Genomic DNA, 19,831 nt, shown 5'->3' on the forward strand with positions numbered 1-19,831 from the left:
AAACTGGCCATATCTGTCAAGCTAACGTTATTACGCCTCCCTTACCACAAGCAGTTCCCCTCCTGGACACGTGCACAAGGAAAATGTGCGCCTCCATCCACCTACTGACATTGTTCACATCAGCTTTACATGTACTAGCCAAAACCTGGGAGCACAGGGTCCGGGAATAGGAGACCTGATGGCTGTCCCTACAGCATGGATGCTCCTCCCAGACCTGACGTTGTGCAGAAGTAAACTGTATGACCCTCCTTTCAGACGGAGTTCAGTAGCAGGTGAAACTAACCTACAGTGAGAGAATCAGAACAGGGATTCTGCTGGGAGGGTGGTGGTCTCGGCTTGAACCAAGTGCCGTGGAGGTGCTGTATCTGACCTAGGACTCGTGCAGCTGTGCACCTAGGATCTGGACCCTTCAAGTATGCCACGACCCGAGAGGCCACATCGAGGGCTGGAAGGCTGCTCCCTGCTTCCCTTTTCCTGTACTCCACACCCATGTGATGCTGTAGGTCTGCCCTCCTGTGTCCGAGGGTGGCACGAGCACCAATGCCCAGTGGGTTGCGTTGTTTCCTTAGTGTTTATCTTGGGTCTTGGTTACAGCATGCGTGATCTGTGCTGCAGTATGTGGGGTCTTTTGTCGAGGTGCACAAACTCGCTAGTTGTGTCACGCAGGCTCAGCAGTTGCGGTGTGCAAGCTTGTTTGCTCCTTGGCGTGTGGAATCTTTGTTCCCCAACCAGGGCTGGAACTTGCGTCCTGTGCATTGCAAGGCGGATTCTTAACCACTAGGCCACCAGGGAAGTCCCAGATTTTTTTTTTTTTTTTTTTAATTGAGGTATAGCTGGTTTTAGAAAAGGCCGGGGAACCAGAGATCAAATTGTCAATATCCTCTGGGTCATCAAAAAAGCAAGAGAGTTCCAGAAAAACATCTATTTCTAAAAAAAAAAAAAAAAAACACATCTATTTCTGCTTTATTGACTATGCCAAAGCCTTCGACTGTGTGGATCACAATAAACTGGAAAATTCTGAAAGAGATGGGAATACCAGACCACCTGACCTGCCTCTTGAGAAACCTGTATGCAGGTCAGGAAGCAACAGTTAGAAATGGACATGGAACAACAGACTGGTTCCAAATAGGAAAAGGAGTACCTCAAGGCCCCGCTTATTTAACTTATATGCAGAGTACATCATGAGAAGCGCTGGGCTGGAAGAAGCACAAGCTGGAATCAAGATTGCCGGGAGAAATATTAATAACCTCAGATATGCAGATGACACCACCCTTATGGCAGAGAGTGAAGAGGAACTAAAAAGATGAAAGTGAAAGAAGAGAGTGAAAAAGTTGGCTTAAAGCTTAACATTCAGAAAACTAAGATCATGGCATCTGGTCCCATCACCTCATGGGAAATAGATGGGGAGACAGTGGAAACAGTGTCAGACTTCATTTTTTTGGGCTCCAAAATCACTGTGGATGGTGATTGCAGCCATGAAATTAAAAGACGCTTACTCCTTAGAAGGAAAGTTATGACCAACCTAGATAGCATATTAAAAAGCAGAGAAAAAAATAAAAAAATAAAAAGCAGAGACATTACTTTGCCAACAAAGGTCCGTCTAGTCAAGGCTATGGTTTTTCCAGTGGTCATGTATGAATGTGAGAGTTGGACTGAGAAGAAAGCTGAGCGCGGAAAAATGGATGCTTTTGAACTGTGGTGTTGGAGAAGACTCTTGAGAGTCCCTTGGACTGCAAGGAGATCAGTCCTGGGTGTTCATTGGAAGGACTGATGCTGAAGCTGAAACTCTAGTACTTTGGCCACCTCATGCGAAGAGTTGACTCATTGGAAAAGACCCTGATGCTGGGAGGGATTGGGGGCAGGAGGAGAAGGGGACGACAGAGGATGAGATGGCTGGATGGCATCACCGACTCGATGGGCAGAGTTTGAGTAAACTCCGGGAGCTGGTGATGGACAGGGAGGCCTGGCGTGCTGCGATTCATGGGGTCGCAATGAGTCGGACACAACTGAGCGGCTGAACTGAACTGATAGTTGTGTGTGTGTGTGTGCATGCTTAGTTGCTCAGTCATGTACAACTCTTTGTGAGCCCATGGACTGTACAGGCTCCTCTATCCATGAGATTCTCTAGGCAAGAAAACTGGAGTGGGTAGCCAGTCCCTTCTCCAGGGGATCTTCCCAACCCAGGGATCAAACCCAGGTCTCTCTCATTGCAGGTGGATTCTTTGCTATCGGTGCCACCAGGGAAGTCCGAGATATAGTTGATTTACAATGTTCCATTAGTTTCAGATAAACAACATTGTGATACAGACGTTTTTCTACATTGTACTCCACTTAAAGTTATCATAAAATATTGGCTATTATTCCCTGTGCTGTACAATATATCCTTGTAGTTCATTTTATACGTACTGTTTTGTACCTCCTCATCCTCTACCTGCCTCTTGCCCCTCCTCCTTCATCTCTTCCCACTGGTAACCACCAGTTTGTTCTCTGTATTTGTGAGTCTGTTTCTGTTTTGTTATATTCATTTGGTTTATTTTTAGGTTCCATATGTAAGTGATAACATAGAGTATTTGTCTTTCTCCTAATTGACTAAGCAGAATACCTGCCAGGTCCATCCATGTTGCAGGTGGCAAAGTTTCATTTTTTTTTTTTTATGGTGGGGTAATATTCCATTGTCTAGACTATAGCTCTGTTCATCTGTTGGTGGACACTTATGTTGCTCCCAAGTCTTGGCTACCGTAAACAATACTGCTGTGAGCATTTGGGTGTGTATTTTTTTTCCTGCATGTATTCTTGCCTGCTTTGTTGTAGATTAACTGACCATCGTTGCATGGTTTGTTTCTGAGCTGTCTATTCTGTTCTGTTGATCTCTGTTTCTGTGCCGGTGCCATGCTCTTGATTACTCTGGCTTTGTAGAACAGTCTGAAATCAGGGAGCATGATACCTCTAGCCCCATTCTTCTTTCAGGATTGCTTTGGTAATTTGGGGTCTTTGGTATTTCCATACAAATTTTAGAATTATTTGTTCTAGTTCTGTAAAAAAAAAATGCCATGGGTATTGTGATAGCGATTGCATTGAATCTGTAGATTGCCTTGAGAGGTTTGATCATTTTAACAATATTAATTCTTGCAGTCCACGAACACAGTGTATCTTTCTATTTGTGTCATCTTCGGTTTCATTCATTCTTTTGTGTGTGTGTGTATGAGATTTCTGTTTATTTATTTTGGCTGTGCTGGGTCTTTATTGCTGCACGGGCTTTCTCTAGTTGCGCAAGCAAAGGCTGTTCTCTAGTTGCAGTTTGCGGGCTCCTCATTGCAGCTTCTCATTGCGGGCTTCTCATTTCGGAGCACAGGCAGGTTCTAGGGTGCATGGGCTTCAGAAGTTGTGACGCATGGGCTCATGGTGGCATGTGAAATCTTTCCGGAGCAGGGATTGAACCTGTGTCCTGTGCACTGGCAGGCGGATTCTTAATCCCTGAACTACCAGGAAAGTCCCTCAGTTTCTTTCATTAGTGTCTTAGAGTTTTCCGAGTACAGGTCTTTTTGAATCATCTCAGATTTTGCTTCCAAATGAATTGGTCTCGAATTTGTCTTCTGTTTTTTTAAAGTTTGATTTTAAAAAAAAAGAAAATAAAGTTTGATTTTTCCTTGAGCATATTGGGTTTGGGATGTGTGGGGAAGGGATTGTGAGCATGTTCTCTGACACTCCTGTTGGGTGTATTTAAAGTTCATCTCAAAGGCTCCTGGAGCTCTGGAGGAGACCAGGGATGCAGGCAGAATGGAGGAGTGTTTGCTCATTTGTTGGGTGTGTTCACAGGCAGGGGGAGGTATTTGGCTCTGCCGAGATTTCTCATCCTCTTTGTTCCCGTTACTTAGTTGTGAAACTGGAGTGAAGAAGTATGGGCTTTTGATCTGTTATCCAGGAAGATATACCCCCACCTTTCACAGGAAGACCTTTTTTTAAAAAAAAATCAGGAAAATTAAAAATATTCCTGTACTGGGACTTCCCTGGTGGTCTAGTGTTTAAGACTCCATACTGCCAGAAGGAGCGGGCACGGGTTCGATCCCTGGTCAGAGAACTAAGTAAGATCCCACATGCCATGCCGTGTGTTGTGGCCAAAATATTAAAAAGTAAAGTAAAGCATGTTTAAAGCATCCCCCAAAATATTCCTGTACCTTTTCAAGATTTATCCTTGAAATCAGGAGAGCCTAGTAAAGTTTAAGTGAAAGTGAAAGTTGCTCAGTCGTGTCTGACTCTTTGCGACCCCATGGACTATACAGTCCATGGAATTCTCCAGGCCAAAATTCTGGAGTGGGTAGCCTTTCCCTTCTCCAGGGAACCTTCCCGACCCAGGGATCAAACCGGAGTCTCCTACTTTGTCAGGCAGATTCTTCACCACTGAGCCACCAGGGAAGCCTGACCTTCATGGGAAAAGAATCTAGAAAAATGTGGATATGTGTATATGTGCATATCCACTGGTTGACTCTGCCAATTCATTTTGCTGTAGCAAAATGATTCTGTGCAGCAGAAAGGAACACAACACTGAATTAACTATATTGCAGTTAAACAAAGTAAAAAGCTAGAGGGGGACTTTAAAATAACAGGATGCATCAGGCCCAGGAAACTTGATTGAACCTCTAGAATTTGCATCTTGAAGACTACTAAATGATGAAAAGGGTCCTAGGTGAGATTCTCTGAAGGGAAACCGTGCCTGGAATGTGCTGAGTAGTCCTGCAGAGCGAGCGTCTGCCGGTGTGTGGAGCAGCCTCGAAGGAGAAGCCCTGGAGTGTGGCGGGGTCCCGGGGGCAGCACCAGTCAGCCCGCCCTCCTTTGAGGGCTCTGTTGTCACAGCTCTGGGGGGCTCTGCGGAGCTGCAGCCCTCCCTCCCCAGATACCCCTCAGCCCACCTTCCTGGGAGGGTAAGAGGGCAGGGCTGTTTCTTGCTGTCTGCAGGGCCAGCAGACACAAAACCTCTGAGTCTGGTGGGTTGATTGGTGATTTTACGTTTCTGTGTTCTTTTTGTATTTTCCAGATTTTAGCACTGAGAATGCCTTACTCTATCATCAGGAAAGGGGTTATTACATTAAAGAGAATCTTACTTAAGGTCATGTAACTGCACAACAGATTGAAAATTGAACCCTTACTATAGAAAGCCCTTATAAAATTGATCAGCTCACAGACCAGTCAAAGGAATCATGACTTAGCTCACATTAGGAATTTTGGGGCTGATTTTTGGATCTTGTGGAGGCTCTGGGTCATACTTCTGGGTATCAGGTTTTAGTTTGCAGCCCTTGAGTATCACTTTAAATTAAAAAAAATTTTTTCTTTTTATTTGACTGCACTGGGTTTTAGTTGCTGCATGTGGGATCTAGTTCCCTCACCAGGGATTGAACCCAGGCCCTGTGCACTGGAAGCGTGGAGTCTTAGCCACTGGACTACCAGGGAAGTCCTGAATATCACTTTTGAGGTATTTGAGATGCCAGAGTGCCATTAGTTATGTAATTTGCCACTAGTTAATGTAGTTAGTTATGTAATTATGCCATTAGTTATGTAGGCTCTTTAAAGGAGCCTACTTTTAAAACTTAAATTCATTTATTTTAAAGGAAACTTGGTCTCACTGAATTAAGTTGAAACCAGCATTCCTTGCCATGAATATTTGTTTTAGTTGAATTGATGAAGGTCCAGTCAGATGATGTTGCCGGCAAAGGCTTTGAGCCTCAGTCACGCACCTCTTTTTTCTTAAATGGAAAGATGAGCAAGCATTCCGAGGGCGTGAAGGGTGTGTCAGCACTTCCCTGAGACGCGCCCTCTCTTATAACTAGAAAGCTACCAGGGGGGTCAGGCAGTATCTGTCACCTGCTGCCCCACCTCCTGGGTCCCACCCCTTCCTCAGGGCACTTGGGTTTTTTGGGTGTCTGACTATCATCTGCTCGGAGAGGAATGGAGGAGAAAGGACTGGGTGGTTGGGCAGTGCCTGTCAGAGGCTCTGACCTGACCGTGTGTGATCGTCCTGGACCTGCTGTGACCCACCCAAGCAGGGGCTGTGACCCCCACACTGACCAGGACTTTTTTCCCAGCAGGAGACCACTGTCCGCAGCTCCTGTGAAGATGTCCACACCGGACCCAGCCCTGGGCGGAACTCCTCGGCCAGGCCCTTCTCCCGGCCCAGGCCCCTCCCCGGGAGCCATGTTGGGCCCCAGCCCAGGCCCCTCCCCTGGCTCCGCCCACAGCATCATGGGACCCAGCCCAGGGCCTCCCTCGGCAGGACACCCCATCCCGACCCAGGGCCCTGGAGGGTACCCTCAGGACAACATGCACCAGATGCACAAGGTAGGGAGCTGCGGGCCCTCGGCCCCACCAGCTGGGTCCACGCGCGCAGGGCCGGGAGGGTGCGCAGTACGTCCTGAGCCCCACTGCGAGCTGGCAGCTGTCCTAACCCTGGGTCTCGCTCGCCTGTTGTTTTATTAATGAATAGTGAAGTCGCTCAGTCGTGTCTGACTCATTGCGACCCCATGAACTGTAGCCTGCCAGGCTCCTCTGTCCATGGGATTTTCCAGGCAAGTGTACTGGAGTGGGTTGCCATTTCCTTCTCCAGAGGATCTTCCCGACCCAGGGATCGAACCCGGGTCTCTACCATCTGAGCTACAAGGGAAGCCTTATTAATGAATAAAAGTGTCCAAATCCTGAAAGACGGCCTACGGCCCGTGGTTACCTGCACTCGGACTGCTTGGCTTGCCTGAGTGACTCACGGAGCACCGCAGCCAGTGCCCTCTGTCCCCGCTTGATCCTGTACTTGGGTGTCATTGTCCTGACCACTCACCTGAGCGCATCAAGGATGCTTTAGCCAGTGAGATGAGGAAAACCTCTTTTCACACATGTAATTTTCCTCTTCCTTTGTATTCCTGGGAGGCGGTTGGAGGAAATGAGGAAATACTCTCTTATGGATAAAAAGCATCTAAAGGAAAAGGTGCCTTTTTCAAGCATCTGGGGTCACAGGTGGCTGTCACAGTAGAAGACACAAGGCCTGGGGACGAGGGGTCTCTGCCTACCCCTCCGGCTTCCCTGCCAGGCTGTGCATGTGTTCGTACCCCATTCACTTAGTCCCCTCCTGCCAGCCCATCAGGTGCAGGTATGTATCGTGCCCGTTTTGCAGATGAGGAAGTAGGGTCTCAGAGGGACGGTCGCTGAGTTGGTGGCAGAGCCATCTCATCCCTTCGGCTCTCGCTGACTCCAGCGCAGTGAGGTGATCCCCCTCCACCCTCCCCATCACTCATCTGTTTCTGTTAACTTGGGTACAGTATCTGTCTGCTCATTTCCTAGAAAGCTGTTGATGATTCTCTGACCGCTGCCCCCAGTGCAGCGGGGGCCCGTTTCTTCTCCGTTCTCTTCTGTATTTTGTTTCTCCCTGGATACCTGACACATCTCTCAGATGCCTGCCATGTGTCTGGCTGGCCCAAGAGCTGAGGTTTGGTGGTCCCCGCCCCTTCCCCTGCCTGCAGAGAGCGCCTGCCCTGGGGGAGGGGAGCCTGTCTCTCAGCTCCCCCAGCCCAGGGGAGAAGGGGCAGAGGGCAGGCCCCACCCAGGGGTCTGCTCAGCATCCCAAGGGCCCCACGCTGCTTCTGGTTGGGAAGCTGGCCCTCTGCTCTTGGCCCGTGTCTTTTCCTCCTCCTCCTTTCACGGTACACGTTGAGCTGTGGCTGACTTTGCCGGGCCCCCTCTTAGACCAGAGAGCTGGACATTGGCATCTGAGCCTGGGAGGGTCTCGGAAGACGCCCACTTTGCCAGCCATTCCTTGGGGGGAGTGCTTGGTGCTGAGCATCAGGAGGGAGGCTGTGTGATTCTGTCCCACCAAGATCTGATCTTGGTGATCATGTCTAGGAGATCATGTCTCCTAGGAGGGGCAGAAGGATGTTATAAACGGCCCCCTCCCAGCTGGCAGGCAGGAGGCCAATCTGGGATTAGTGAGGACTTTTGACTATTGCTACCATACCTTGTGGGCAGGAGTTACTGCCTGTCTCTGATTTACAGTCTCCTGGGCTAGAGGGTCCCTGTGGTCACAAGGTCTTCTTGTGATGGCTAGAACCGCTCCTGACCGGGAGCTCTGCTTGTGCTTCCCTTGTGAGATTTGGGCCATCAGAAACTGTCCCCCACCGCCCCCTGGTGTCCTCGTCCAGCTGTGCCCTTGCCTCTGTATCACCAGTCTGCAGGTCCCATTACTGGCGTTATTTCACGCATGTGCCTTGACACCTAAGTAGGCATCAGGACCACGTCTTGGCCATGGCAGCTCAGTAAGTGCCCAGTGACTTTGGATGCACGTTTTCAGTGACCTTGAACTTCTCTCGTGCAGTGCGTTTCTGTGCTGTCTCTTCCCATGCCCCCTTGCTGACCCTGCCTTGTTGTCCACTCTTGCAGCCAATGGAGTCCATGCATGAGAAGGGCATGTCGGATGACCCCCGCTACACCCAGATGAAGGGGATGGGGATGCGGTCAGGGGGCCATGCAGGCATGGGGCCCCCGCCAAGCCCCATGGACCAGCATTCCCAAGGTATGGTTTCCCTTCTCCTCTTTCCTCATGTTTGTCGCCCTCTGGAAGTCCCGAGGTCACTTTCCTAAAGAAGTCACCCATAGATGGATTCCGAGGACCCAGGACAGTTGAGCCTTGTGGTGCACCCTGTCATGGAGGGCTGTTGAGCTTGGGCTTAGCTGTGCCCTGTTCAGGCCGTCTTGTCCCAGAGCAGCCCCAGGAGAGTGGATACTGGTGGGATGAAACCGTGTTCCATGCCAGGTGTTAGACAAGGGCTGGGCCGGACAGGGTCCTCAGGACAGTGGCTCTGGTGTCATCCAGGAACGTATTAGGAGTGTAGACTCTGGGAATTCCCTGGCAGTCCTGTGGTTGGGACTTCCATTGCTGGGGCTCTGGGTTCGATCCTTACTTCTTGATCTGGAGAACTAAGATCCCTCAAGTTTTATGACGCAGCTGAAAAAGGAAAGAGAAAGCAGACGCCTGGTCCCTGCTTCAGACCTGCTGAGTCAGAACCTCAGGAGGGGGCGGGGCTGGGCTATTTCTTTGCTGAATGGGGGTGGCTTCCTGTCAATGGGGCGGGAAGCTCAGGGGCTCTGCAGGTAAGGGAAGTGAGGGGAGTGGACCTGCCCAAGGCGAGGGGCAGAGGGGCGGGCCCAGAGAAAGCCTGGATATTTGTGTCACCTCTGCTTTAATCGTTGGCAAGTTATTAAGTGGGCTGAACCAAGCTCTGTACAGGCTGCCAACCAGGCTGCAAGCATGTGCCCTCTGGGCATCTCTTGTTTGAATCATGAGTACAAAGTCATTTGGGTGTCCTTGTCTCAGGTTAGGGGCCAGTGTAAGCTGGGCCCCATCTTTTCCTTAAAAATCACTGGGTATGTGTTGCCAAGTGACCACCCAGGCCCATGTCTCCCTACAGGTTACCCCTCGCCCCTGGGAGGCTCCGAGCACGCCTCCAGCCCGGTTCCAGCTAGCGGCCCATCCTCGGGCCCACAGATGTCGTCTGGGCCCGGAGGGGCCCCGCTGGATGGTGCCGACCCGCAGGCTTTGGGGCAGCAGAACCGGGGCCCAACACCCTTCAACCAGAACCAGCTGCACCAGCTCAGAGCGCAGATCATGGCCTACAAGATGCTGGCCCGGGGGCAGCCCCTGCCTGACCACCTGCAGATGGCCGTGCAGGGCAAGCGGCCGATGCCCGGGATGCAGCCACAGATGCCAGCTCTACCTCCACCCTCCGTGTCTGCAACAGGGCCCGGGCCCAGCCCTGGACCAGCACCTCCAAATTACAGCAGGCCTCATGGTAGGGCCCAGCGCCCCTGGCACTTGGGATGGGGAGGGGTCTCAGAGCCAACAGATAGGAATGTGGACATGTGCATTGGCAGGTCTGGGCTCTGCTGTCCATTGGCTTCCCTGGCACCGGGGCTGCTGTTGTGACAAATGGTGTTTCTCTAGCTCCCTTGTCTACTCCGGTGCCCACACCAAGGGGCTCCTTGTGGGATGTGTCCCCTGGAGCCAGGGCTGCCCATGGTGGGGGCAGGGTGCAGGGCCGGGTACAGATATAAACACAGGACACGTTCTATTCTCTGGTCTGTTTCTCCCTGCGTGTAGGTATGGGAGGGCCCAACATGCCCCCTCCAGGACCCTCAGGCGTGCCTCCTGGGATGCCCGGCCAGCCCCCCGGAGGGCCTCCCAAGCCCTGGCCTGAAGGTGAGTTCCCTCTGTCCTGCTGACACGTCTGTGCCCTGACTCCCACGTTGAGTTCATACTGTGCAGACCCTGAGATAAGCCCGGTCAGAGAAAGTAGGCTGGGGACACGTCTGCTGCTTCTGCCGTCTTTGAGTCTTACCTGGCCTTGCTTGGCTCCCAGAGCCTTGGGTTTGGTCCCATTCCTCTCTACCTACCCACCCTTGTCTTCTGGGTCACAATGATCCTGGGGTCTCTGAGCCAGTAGCAGGAAGAGAGGGAGAGTAAGGAATGAGTCCACTGTGCGACTCAAGTGAGAGGCTGCAGAGCAGACATCATCCTTCAGGATGTGGTGCCCTGAGCCTACAGGTCACGGCCAGCCCCCTTCCCTCCTGAAAATGCCCCCAGAGCTGTGGGAGGCAGGCTGGAGGGCGGGGAGACTCAGGGTTTTGTCACCCCGGTGTTCGGTGTAAGATATAGTTAGTACTTATTTGAGGGTCACGCCTGTGAGGTCAAGGCTGTGGATAAAACAGACTCATTCCTGTCCTCTTCGGGCCTGAGGATCAGTGATGGGCCTTGAAGAGCCAGTCCCGTAAATCGGATTCTGCTGCAGCTGGGGTGGGTGAAAGGCAGGCTCACCCCATAACCACCCCAGGTTGGCCCCTGGACCAGTAAGGGCTTTGGGGAAAGGATGTGCAGGCTGAGACCTCGAGAAGGAAGAGGGAGCCAGACCTTGAGTGAGGAGTCGTGGGGCAGTGAGGGCTGGGGGGCTGGGAAGCTGCCCGGCCCGTGTCAGCCTCAGGACGAGCTTGTCCCCAGGGCAGTCAGTGCCCAACAGGCTCTTCATCTCCTCCCGAGGCTGACCTGGGACTCGACGTGGTGGCCTGTTTCCTGTCTCCCTCCAGGACCTATGGCGAATGCTGCTGCCCCCACGAGCACACCTCAGAAGCTGATACCCCCACAGCCGACAGGGCGCCCGTCACCCGCACCCCCTGCTGTCCCGCCCGCTGCCTCCCCTGTGATGCCGCCCCAGACGCAGTCACCGGGGCAGCCAGCCCAGCCTGCCCCCATGGTGCCGCTCCACCAGAAGCAGAGCCGCATCACCCCGATCCAGAAGCCGCGGGGCCTGGACCCTGTGGAGATCCTGCAAGAGCGGGAATACAGGTGAGGTTCTGCCACCAGCCAGGGGTGCCCCCCAACCCCGTCAGCTCTGACACGCACTGATGGTGGTGCTCAGCTCTAAAGGCCAGTGGGGTATGCAGCCAGCGTCCCCCTCCTGCCTTGGTCCCCAGCCTTCTGGTTCCCTGATGTGTGTGCATCCTTGCAGAGAAACCCCATGTGTGTCAGAATAAATGTGTGCACACGGCTCGGTTTGGGTGCAGGGGATTTATGCGCACGTGGAAGTTTCATAGATTCTGCAGTACCGTCCTCCATGGACGTTGTACAGATAGATACATGTTGGAATGAACATGCCTGGTTCTCCCCTCCTATCCCAACTTTTGGCTCATCTGCATTCAAAAAGTCTCCTGGAGAGCTTTGCGGTGGACATTTCTGGATGTCACTCACTGTCGTCTGCCTTGCCCTGGCCTCCTGGGCACTGGGCACTATGTGAGGGGCCTGGCACACAGTATAGATTTGTATCACCCTGTCCGACAGTGCTGAGGGTGCCTGAAATTCACTCCCTGAACACCTCACATTCCCACCGTTTCTCCATTGTGTTTGTAACCTCTTCAGGGCTGGCCTCCCTGGGTAATGGCAGCTCTGTCCGGGGAGGGGGCCTTGCCTCATTCACCGCAAATCCCCAGAAACATCAGTGACTCAGCTTAATAACAGTCTTTGAAGAGCATCTCCAGCTGTGATGAGCCCTGGAGCTCCAGCCCCTGGGCCCGGGTGCCTGCCCTCCTGCTCCATCTGAATGGCTTAAAGATGGCCTGTCCAGATGGCCCCTGTCTCCCTTCTGTCTTTGTTCCCGTGTGCCTCCCATCCAGCACCAAACGGACCATGGGACCTTGATCCTTGCTTGCTGTGTCCCCTTGGTGAACTCTCTCAGCTTCTTTTCCCCCAGCACTGTTCACCCTGCCAACTGGTCTGCACCTCCTCCCCAGCCTCCGTGCTCTCGGCCTTGCCTGTGCAGTCTGTTTTCTCAGTTAACTTAGATTACATCTGTTTCTTGGGTTAAAACTGGCTTCCCATTATCAATTTTGCAATCCTTTTCTCTTTAGCCCCTGCCCAGTGCTCTGTCCTCACCTCCTTGACTCGCCTGGTTCCTCTTTCTGTTTAACAGGTTAGACTCGTTCCTGCCCCGGGGCCTTTGCACATCCTGTGCATGACTGCTTGCGGTTATTTAAACTTTATTGCCAAGGCCTCCATGTGGTAGAGACTCTTGTCTCCCACACCCCTCATTTCCAGCCCCTTCTTCAAAGTACTTCTTTGGAATAGCCGTAGATAACTTAATTTTTTAATTTCTTTATGGCTTTTCTTCCTGATAAACTTACGAACTCGGTGAGAGCAGCCAAGTGCCCTTGTTAGTCTTATTTAGTGCTGAAGCCCCACACCTCGAGTGGTCCCTGGCATACAGTAGATGCTCGATAAATAAATGTGTGAAAATATAGGTGTTATTCCATTGGAACTTTATGCTCTACCCCTGCTTTTTTCTTTTTTTCGGCTGTACCATGCAGCATGTGAGATCTTAGTTCCCCAACCAGGGATCGAACCTGTGCCTCCTGCAGTGGAAGCACAGAGTCTTAACAACTGCACCTCCAGGGAAGTCCCCCGTTTGAACCTGAGACCAAGCCTGTAGGGTTGCTCTGAGGGGTCTCCCCACTTCATAGCTGAGTAGGTTTCTAGGGCGGGGATGGAGGCCCCGGCCCGCCTGACTCCAGAGACTCGCTCCCACTGCTGAAATGCCAGAAGCCGGCTCTGTCCTCTCAGGTTTCCTGTTTGCTGCGGCTCCTGGGACTCTGGCTGCCCTCCGCTATGCAGTCTGTGTTGTGTGCGTCCTTTTCTCTGCCCTCTCCTGTCTCAGAACTAGTGTTGACTCCGCTGAGGAGGATTCTTTTGAGGCTCTGGCTTTCAAGAAAGGGAACCAGGGGGGTTCCCTGTAAACCGGTGAGACCTCACGTCATGGGTCATTTTTTTCCATCTTCACACCCTAGGCTGCAGGCTCGCATCGCACACCGAATTCAGGAACTTGAAAACCTTCCCGGGTCCCTGGCCGGGGATTTGCGAACCAAAGCTACCATCGAGCTCAAGGCCCTCAGACTGCTGAACTTCCAGAGGCAGGTGGGCGCAGGCGTGGGCTCTGGGGTTAGGAAGAGACCCTTCCTGCCAATACTGATGCTCAGATTCAGAGAGATGCTTACTGGGCAGTTTGTTTTTTTTTTTTTTTTTAATCTTTCTTTCTCTGTCTCTCTCTGCGTTGAGTCTTAGTGTGGCATGCAGGATCATCGTTGCATCACTTGGGATCTTCGTTGTTACGCACAAGCTCAGTAGTTGTGGCATGTGGGCTCCAGAGTGTGCCGACTCAGTAGTTGTGGCTTGTGAGGTCTCTAAGTGTGGTTCGAGAGCTTGATAGCTGTGGTTGCAGGCTTAGTTGTTGCAAGGCACGTAGAATCTTAGTTCCTTGACCAGGGATCAAGCTTGTGTATCTTGCATTGCAAGGCAGATACCCAGCCAGCAGACCATCAGGGAAGTCCCTGGGACAGTTATGAAGTGTACCCTGACCCTTAAGCACAGTGCTCCCCCTCACACTCACTCACCCACTGTCCCCCCTTCCTCTCCACGTCCTGCTATTGGAATGAGCAAGTGTGGGCCTTCCTTAAGGTGGCTGTGGCCAGCTTGCAGCAGGGGGCTTGGGTGGGTCTATTTCTGAGAGTCCTTTGCTTTTGGATGACCAGTAAGAACTTTTGTGTGTAGTTGAGGGAGGGCAAAGCTGGAGACCTGAGGACGTGAGAGGCTCTCTGGGTGTCCAGGGGCAGCCGTCCCCTGCACTGTGGGTGCCTGCTAGCGCCCTCCCCCGCCCCTCAGGTCCTCTCCACGCATGTGTCTGTGCTCGGGTCCTCCTGGGTGTGGCGGCCCACTGCCCGGTTTGCATTGTGGAGGCACGTGGGCATCACCGAATTATACCTGTTGCCAATTTCTCCCCTTCCTTCCCGAAGCTGCGGCAGGAGGTGGTGGTGTGCATGAGGAGGGACACAGCCCTGGAGACGGCCCTCAACGCCAAGGCCTACAAGCGCAGCAAGCGGCAGTCCCTGCGCGAGGCCCGCATCACCGAGAAGCTGGAGAAGCAGCAGAAGATCGAGCAGGAGCGCAAGCGCCGGCAGAAGCACCAGGTGCGTCCCTGGGGTGCGGTTGTCGGCCCTGCACTGTGGGGTCCCCGTTTTTCTCTCCACACGCTGTCTGCGTGTGTCTCTGTTCATCATAACAGTATTCTCAGCGCTGAGAGTACTTCAGTGAACAAAACCAGTAAAGACAGTCGGGGAGATGGGCTGTAATCAAATGCACATGTGACGTTTGGGGAGTTAATAGGGTATCAGGAGACAGGACATGGGGATAGACAGATGGAGGAGCCGTTCACACAGGATGGTCGTTCAGAGAGGGCCTCCGCGAGAAGGAGAGGTTTGAGCAGAGACCTGAGGGAGGAGCCACACGGATGTGTGGATGACAGGGGAAGATGCAAAGGCCCTGGGGTTGGAAGGCACCCCAGTGTTCTGTGTAGTCAGAGTGGCGGGAGCGTGGGTGGAGGAGGGAGGAGGTGAGGAAAGGGGGGTGATGGGACTAGCGTGTGGGGCCTTGTGGCAGGGGGGACCACTTGGGCTTGTGCTCGGAGTGAGGTGGCAGCCACGGAGGGGTCTGAGCAGAGGGAGTGTCTGACTGAGGTTGTTACAGGTTCTGTCAGGGAGACCAGACTCTCCATTCAAGCAGGGTTTGGTATGATTCTGTCTGTTTACATTTATATTTATGTTTTTAGTTTTACTTAATGTAAAAATATTTGTATTTTCTAAAGTTTTTCTCCAAACAGCGTCTATTATTGGCATAGTTTAAAATAACAAAAAGTCAACATTCAGCGTTAACCACTGTTAACTTCTTGGTATATATCATTGCAATCTTTTTTTCCCCACTATATATACACAGTAGTCAAAGGTTAAATAGCTGTCTTTAAAAAATATATAGACATGTTGACCTGTTGAAAGTATTATTGAAGCATGATTTTTAATGTCTACATTGTTTTCTGTCTCCGAGTGCTCAACATTCAGTGGTTTATGAAACCATTTCCCTGTCTTGGGACACAGCATATTCTCCACTTCCCACTGTTAAAAGTGACGCTGAGCTAGGCATTCTTGGACTTGAATTTTGGTGCCCGTCTCTGCCGTCTTCCTTACATGCCTCGCAGCGATGGTGTGGATGGGGAGGGCACGGGGGCACATTGTGCAGTGGTCGGTGGGCCCCGCCACGTTGTCCCAGCCAGGGCGATTGCCCGGTCTGCTGAGGCGGGGTTGGAGGGGGGCCCTTCTCACTACACGGTCCCCACAGAGAGTGGTGGACCTTGTCGGCAGGCAGTGTCGCAGGATCACTTTGATCGCATCCCCTTGATTTTCACCAAGCCCGCTTTGGAGTTTCGTCTCCCTTGGGGCAAGGTCCCGTAGTCAGTCGGCTCTTCTCTGTGCCCTGCAGGAATACCTCAACAGCATTCTTCAGCATGCCAAGGATTTCAAGGAATATCACAGGTCGGTCACGGGCAAAATCCAGAAGCTCACCAAGGCGGTGGCCACGTACCACGCCAACACGGAGCGGGAGCAGAAGAAGGAGAACGAGCGAATCGAGAAGGAGAGGATGCGGAGGCTCATGGTACCGTCGGCTGTGGCCGCCCGGTCTCTTCCGGGGGGCGCCGGGGTCGGGAGCTGCTCAGTGTTAGAGGCAGCACAGAGAGGAAAAGGATTTGGGAGTCCGAAAGACCTGGCTCCAGCTCTTTGCCTGGCCACGCTGTCAGTGACCTCTTGCTGCTCTGTGGTCTCTGAAAACTGGAGGTGGCGCTGCCCCCTAGTGGGACAGCCACCTAGTGTGTGCCCACCTCCCCACCCCTTTGCACTAACCACCTATTATTCACGGAGGGTTCACTGATTGGGCCAATATTGGCAGCCCTGGTGCCCGGACAGGGACCACAGTGGTGAGGAGGACACGGTCCCTTCCCTGATGGGGTCATGCTGGCCCTAGAGAGACAGGTGCCCACAGAGACAGACAGGATGGTTTTGGGGGTGAGAAGTGCACAGCGGAGAACGAAGCAGAACCAGGGAGTGGGGATTAACTGGGTGTTCCAGGCAGGGTGGGCCTGACCCACGACTGCAGAGATCTGGGGGGGTGTGCCTCCCAGCACAGAGGGGAGCCAAGAGCATAGACTCGAGGCAGGAGGAAGCCATGTGTGGGGCTCAGTCAGTACCCCTTGGAACAGTGTGCTTCAGGGCAGTGAGGTTGGAGTCCCAGCGGTAGTCATGGGGGCCTGGCAGGCCATGAAGGGCTTCGGATTTAATTCAGACCCCGAAAGGGAGGCTGTGAGCTAGAGGAGGACAGTGTGGTCCGATGTCTTCTCAGAAAGCCAGGTGGGAGAGAAGTGGTTTGGAAAAGGTGGAGAAAATGGTTGGAATTTGGGTGTCTTTGTGAACAGAGGGGATGGCGCTTTTTTCCTCCCCAATCTTAGTTTGGCCACACTTCATGGCATGTGGGATCATAGTTCCCCAACCAAGGATCGAACTCACACTCCCTGCAGTGGAAGAGCAGAGTCTTAACTGCTGGACCGCCAGTGAAGTCCCAAGATGGGCCTTTTAAATGGCTCCTGCAGGACCGTGTCTGTCCAGCAGGACCGTGTGGGGCCTGGTGGGGTTGGGAATTAAGGACGTTCTGAAGGGGAGTCCATAGTGATGTGAAGGGGATGAATAGAGCATAGTGTAGGCCATGAGCTCAGCACTTCCTAAATGTGGGTCCAGCCACTGGTTAACAACACCCCACAGGCTTCTGAGTCTGTTGGCCGCCCTGGGTGCTGGTGGATGGGCGAGTCACGAGCTTCCACCATAACCGCCGGCTTCCGCAGGCTGAGGACGAGGAGGGTTACCGAAAACTCATTGACCAGAAGAAGGACAAACGCCTGGCCTACCTCCTGCAGCAGACAGATGAATACGTAGCTAACCTCACGGAGCTGGTGCGGCAGCACAAGGCCGCCCAGGTCGCCAAGGAGAAGAAGAAGAAGAAGAAAAAGAAGGTGCGCCTCTTGGTGAGGGTGGAGTGGCTGTGTGTGGGCATGTACCTTAGCCTTCTCCATCGGGGGTGACTGTGGCTCTCTTCCCTTCCAGAAGGCAGAAAATGCTGAAGGACAGACGCCTGCGATCGGACCTGATGGTGAGGTGAGGAACCAGGGGTTTCTTCTTGTGGACCTACCAGCCCATCCCTGGAAGTTAGGTCGATTTCACCCTTAAAGTTTTTCTCGTTCTGAACTTATGAAAGTATATGGTGCCGGTAAGAGTCCCCGTCGGTCCCCTGCCACCTCCCACTCTTCCTCGCCCCCACTCCGCAGAGAGCACATCGTTCACTCGTGGGTGTGTTTCCTTCTGGGGCTTTTTCTGCTCACAGGCTGTTACTTATTTCTCAGTTCTTTCTTTAAAATTTTAGACTCCCGGGAGAGGTGTAAGAACACTACAGAGAACCTTTGTGTGTTCATCGCCCACATTCCCACCATTCATATTCATTTTTTATAAGCCATTTGAGAGTCAGATGCCAGCACGATGGCACTCTGCTCCTCTGTGTGTTTCTGTGTACATCCCAAAAACAAAGCTGCTCTTTGCCATAAGTGTGCAGCAGTCAAAACCAGGAGATGGACACTGACGCAGTGTGGTCATCTGATCCACAGCCCTTGCACGGTCTCACAGTTGACCTTCCGGTGTCCTTCACAGCAGCAGGAAACCCTGGAGTGACGCAGGGTCCTTCTCCGTGCATCACATGAGGAGTGTGTGGCGTAGATTTCTTCCCTCACTGGTGATGTTGACCTTGATCCCTTGGTGTCAGCCTAGGCGTCTCCAGCTGTAGTGATTGGAAGTACCTTCTGGGGAGATACTCAAGACTATGTGAAGATACTATAATGCCTCAGACCTCCACCCACTGTTTCAGCATCCATTGTGTTTGTCTGTATTAGTTTTTGCCATAATAGTTGCAAGATGGTGATTTCTCCAGTCAGTATTCCTTCTGTATGTATTAGTTGGCTTTCTGCAAGAAGGGAAAATCTCCCTTTTTTTAAAAATCTTGGAGTGTCACTTAACAGTGTTGTGTTAGTTTCTGCTGTATCCCATTTAGGTCAGCTCAGAGCATTTGGTAGAGTTCCCTGTGTTATAGCAGGTTCTCATTAGTTATCTATTTTATACATGTGTGCTGTGATAAGTCACTTCAGTCGTGTCTGACTCTTGGCGACCATGTGACTGCAGCCCACCAAACTCCTCTGTCCATGGGATTCTCCAGGCAAGAATACTGGAGTGGTTGCCATTTCCTTTTCCAGAGGATCTTCCTGACCCTGGTATCAAACCTGTGTCTCTTACATCTCCTGCATTGGCAGGCAGGTTCTTTACCACCTAGGAAGTCCATTTTATACATAGTAGTGTATATGTGTCAACCTCAATCCCCTAATCCATCCCAAATCCTCTCTTCCCTCATTGGTATCTATACATTTGTTGTCTACATCTGTGTCACTATTTCTACTTTGCACATAAATTTCATTAGTACCATTTTTCTAGATTCCACATATATGCATTAATATGCAGGATTTTTCTTTCTGACTTACATCACTTTGTATGACAATCTCTGTGTCCGTCCATGTCTGTGTAAATGGCACTATTTCATTCCTTTTTATGGCTGCATAGTATTCTGTTATATGTATGTACTACATCTTTTTTTTCCCCATATCAGTAATGTGTTATTGTAAGGGTTCCGGTTTCTCCACACCTTTATCAATACATGTTATTGTCTGTCTTTTTTAAAATTTTATTTTATTTTTGGCTGCATTGGCTCTTACTTGATGCATTGGGGCTTTCTCTAGTTGTGGCGAGCAGGGCCTACTCTCCAGTTGCAATGCACAGGCGTCTCACTGCAGTGGCTTCTTTTGTCGCAGAGCACAGGCTCTAGAGCAGGGGCTTAGTAGTTGAGGTGCACAGGCTTAGTTGCCCCATGACATGTGCTATCTTCCTGGACTGGGGACCGAACCTGTGTGTCCTGCATTGGCAAGTGGAGTCTTAGCCACTAGACCACAAGGGAAGCCCTGCACCACATTCTTTTTATCCATTCCTCTGCTGATGGATGTAGCCTTCCGTTCTTTTTTATTTGGCTCATGGGCCATAGTTTGCCAACCCCTGGTACTGACTCATGGATTCTTATTTAGTCTAATGGATTTACTTGGTTTAATCTTGCACTATCATTATATATTTTGATGCTCAAGACTGTTCCAGTTTGGGCCAGTGGGAACCCATTCACCTTACCTCCTGTGTCCCTCTGCCCCATTGTTCTCTGAGGGCATTCTGATTTCCTCACACACCAGAACGGCCCTGGGCTCATCTGCTTTCCCTCCTGAACTCAGCCATTTCTCCAAGGAGCCCT

General features: G+C 51.8%; 1 protein-coding gene across 9 annotated transcripts in view; it reads left to right on the forward strand.

Annotated features, from left to right (window-relative positions):
• Positions 1-19,831, forward strand: part of SMARCA4 (SWI/SNF related, matrix associated, actin dependent regulator of chromatin, subfamily a, member 4) — a 91,061-nt gene that overhangs the window by 11,159 nt on the left and 60,071 nt on the right. For 7 of the 9 annotated variants that reach the window (XM_043911544.1, XM_043911546.1, XM_043911547.1 and 4 more), the window contains exons 2-11: positions 6,078-6,330; positions 8,413-8,545; positions 9,441-9,821; positions 10,130-10,228; positions 11,110-11,368; positions 13,360-13,486; positions 14,362-14,535; positions 15,878-16,051; positions 17,289-17,456; positions 17,548-17,598. In XM_043911544.1, coding sequence (XP_043767479.1) covers positions 6,109-6,330; positions 8,413-8,545; positions 9,441-9,821; positions 10,130-10,228; positions 11,110-11,368; positions 13,360-13,486; positions 14,362-14,535; positions 15,878-16,051; positions 17,289-17,456; positions 17,548-17,598 — 1,788 coding nt within the window. In that variant the 5' untranslated portion in view covers positions 6,078-6,108. The remainder of the gene's footprint in view (positions 1-6,077; positions 6,331-8,412; positions 8,546-9,440; positions 9,822-10,129; positions 10,229-11,109; positions 11,369-13,359; positions 13,487-14,361; positions 14,536-15,877; positions 16,052-17,288; positions 17,457-17,547; positions 17,599-19,831) is intronic. The other 2 variants (XM_043911545.1, XM_043911552.1) reach the window with 1 other exon arrangement.

This window comes from Cervus elaphus, chromosome 9, assembly GCF_910594005.1.
Source record: "Cervus elaphus chromosome 9, mCerEla1.1, whole genome shotgun sequence".
Taxonomy (NCBI): domain Eukaryota; kingdom Metazoa; phylum Chordata; class Mammalia; order Artiodactyla; family Cervidae; genus Cervus; species Cervus elaphus.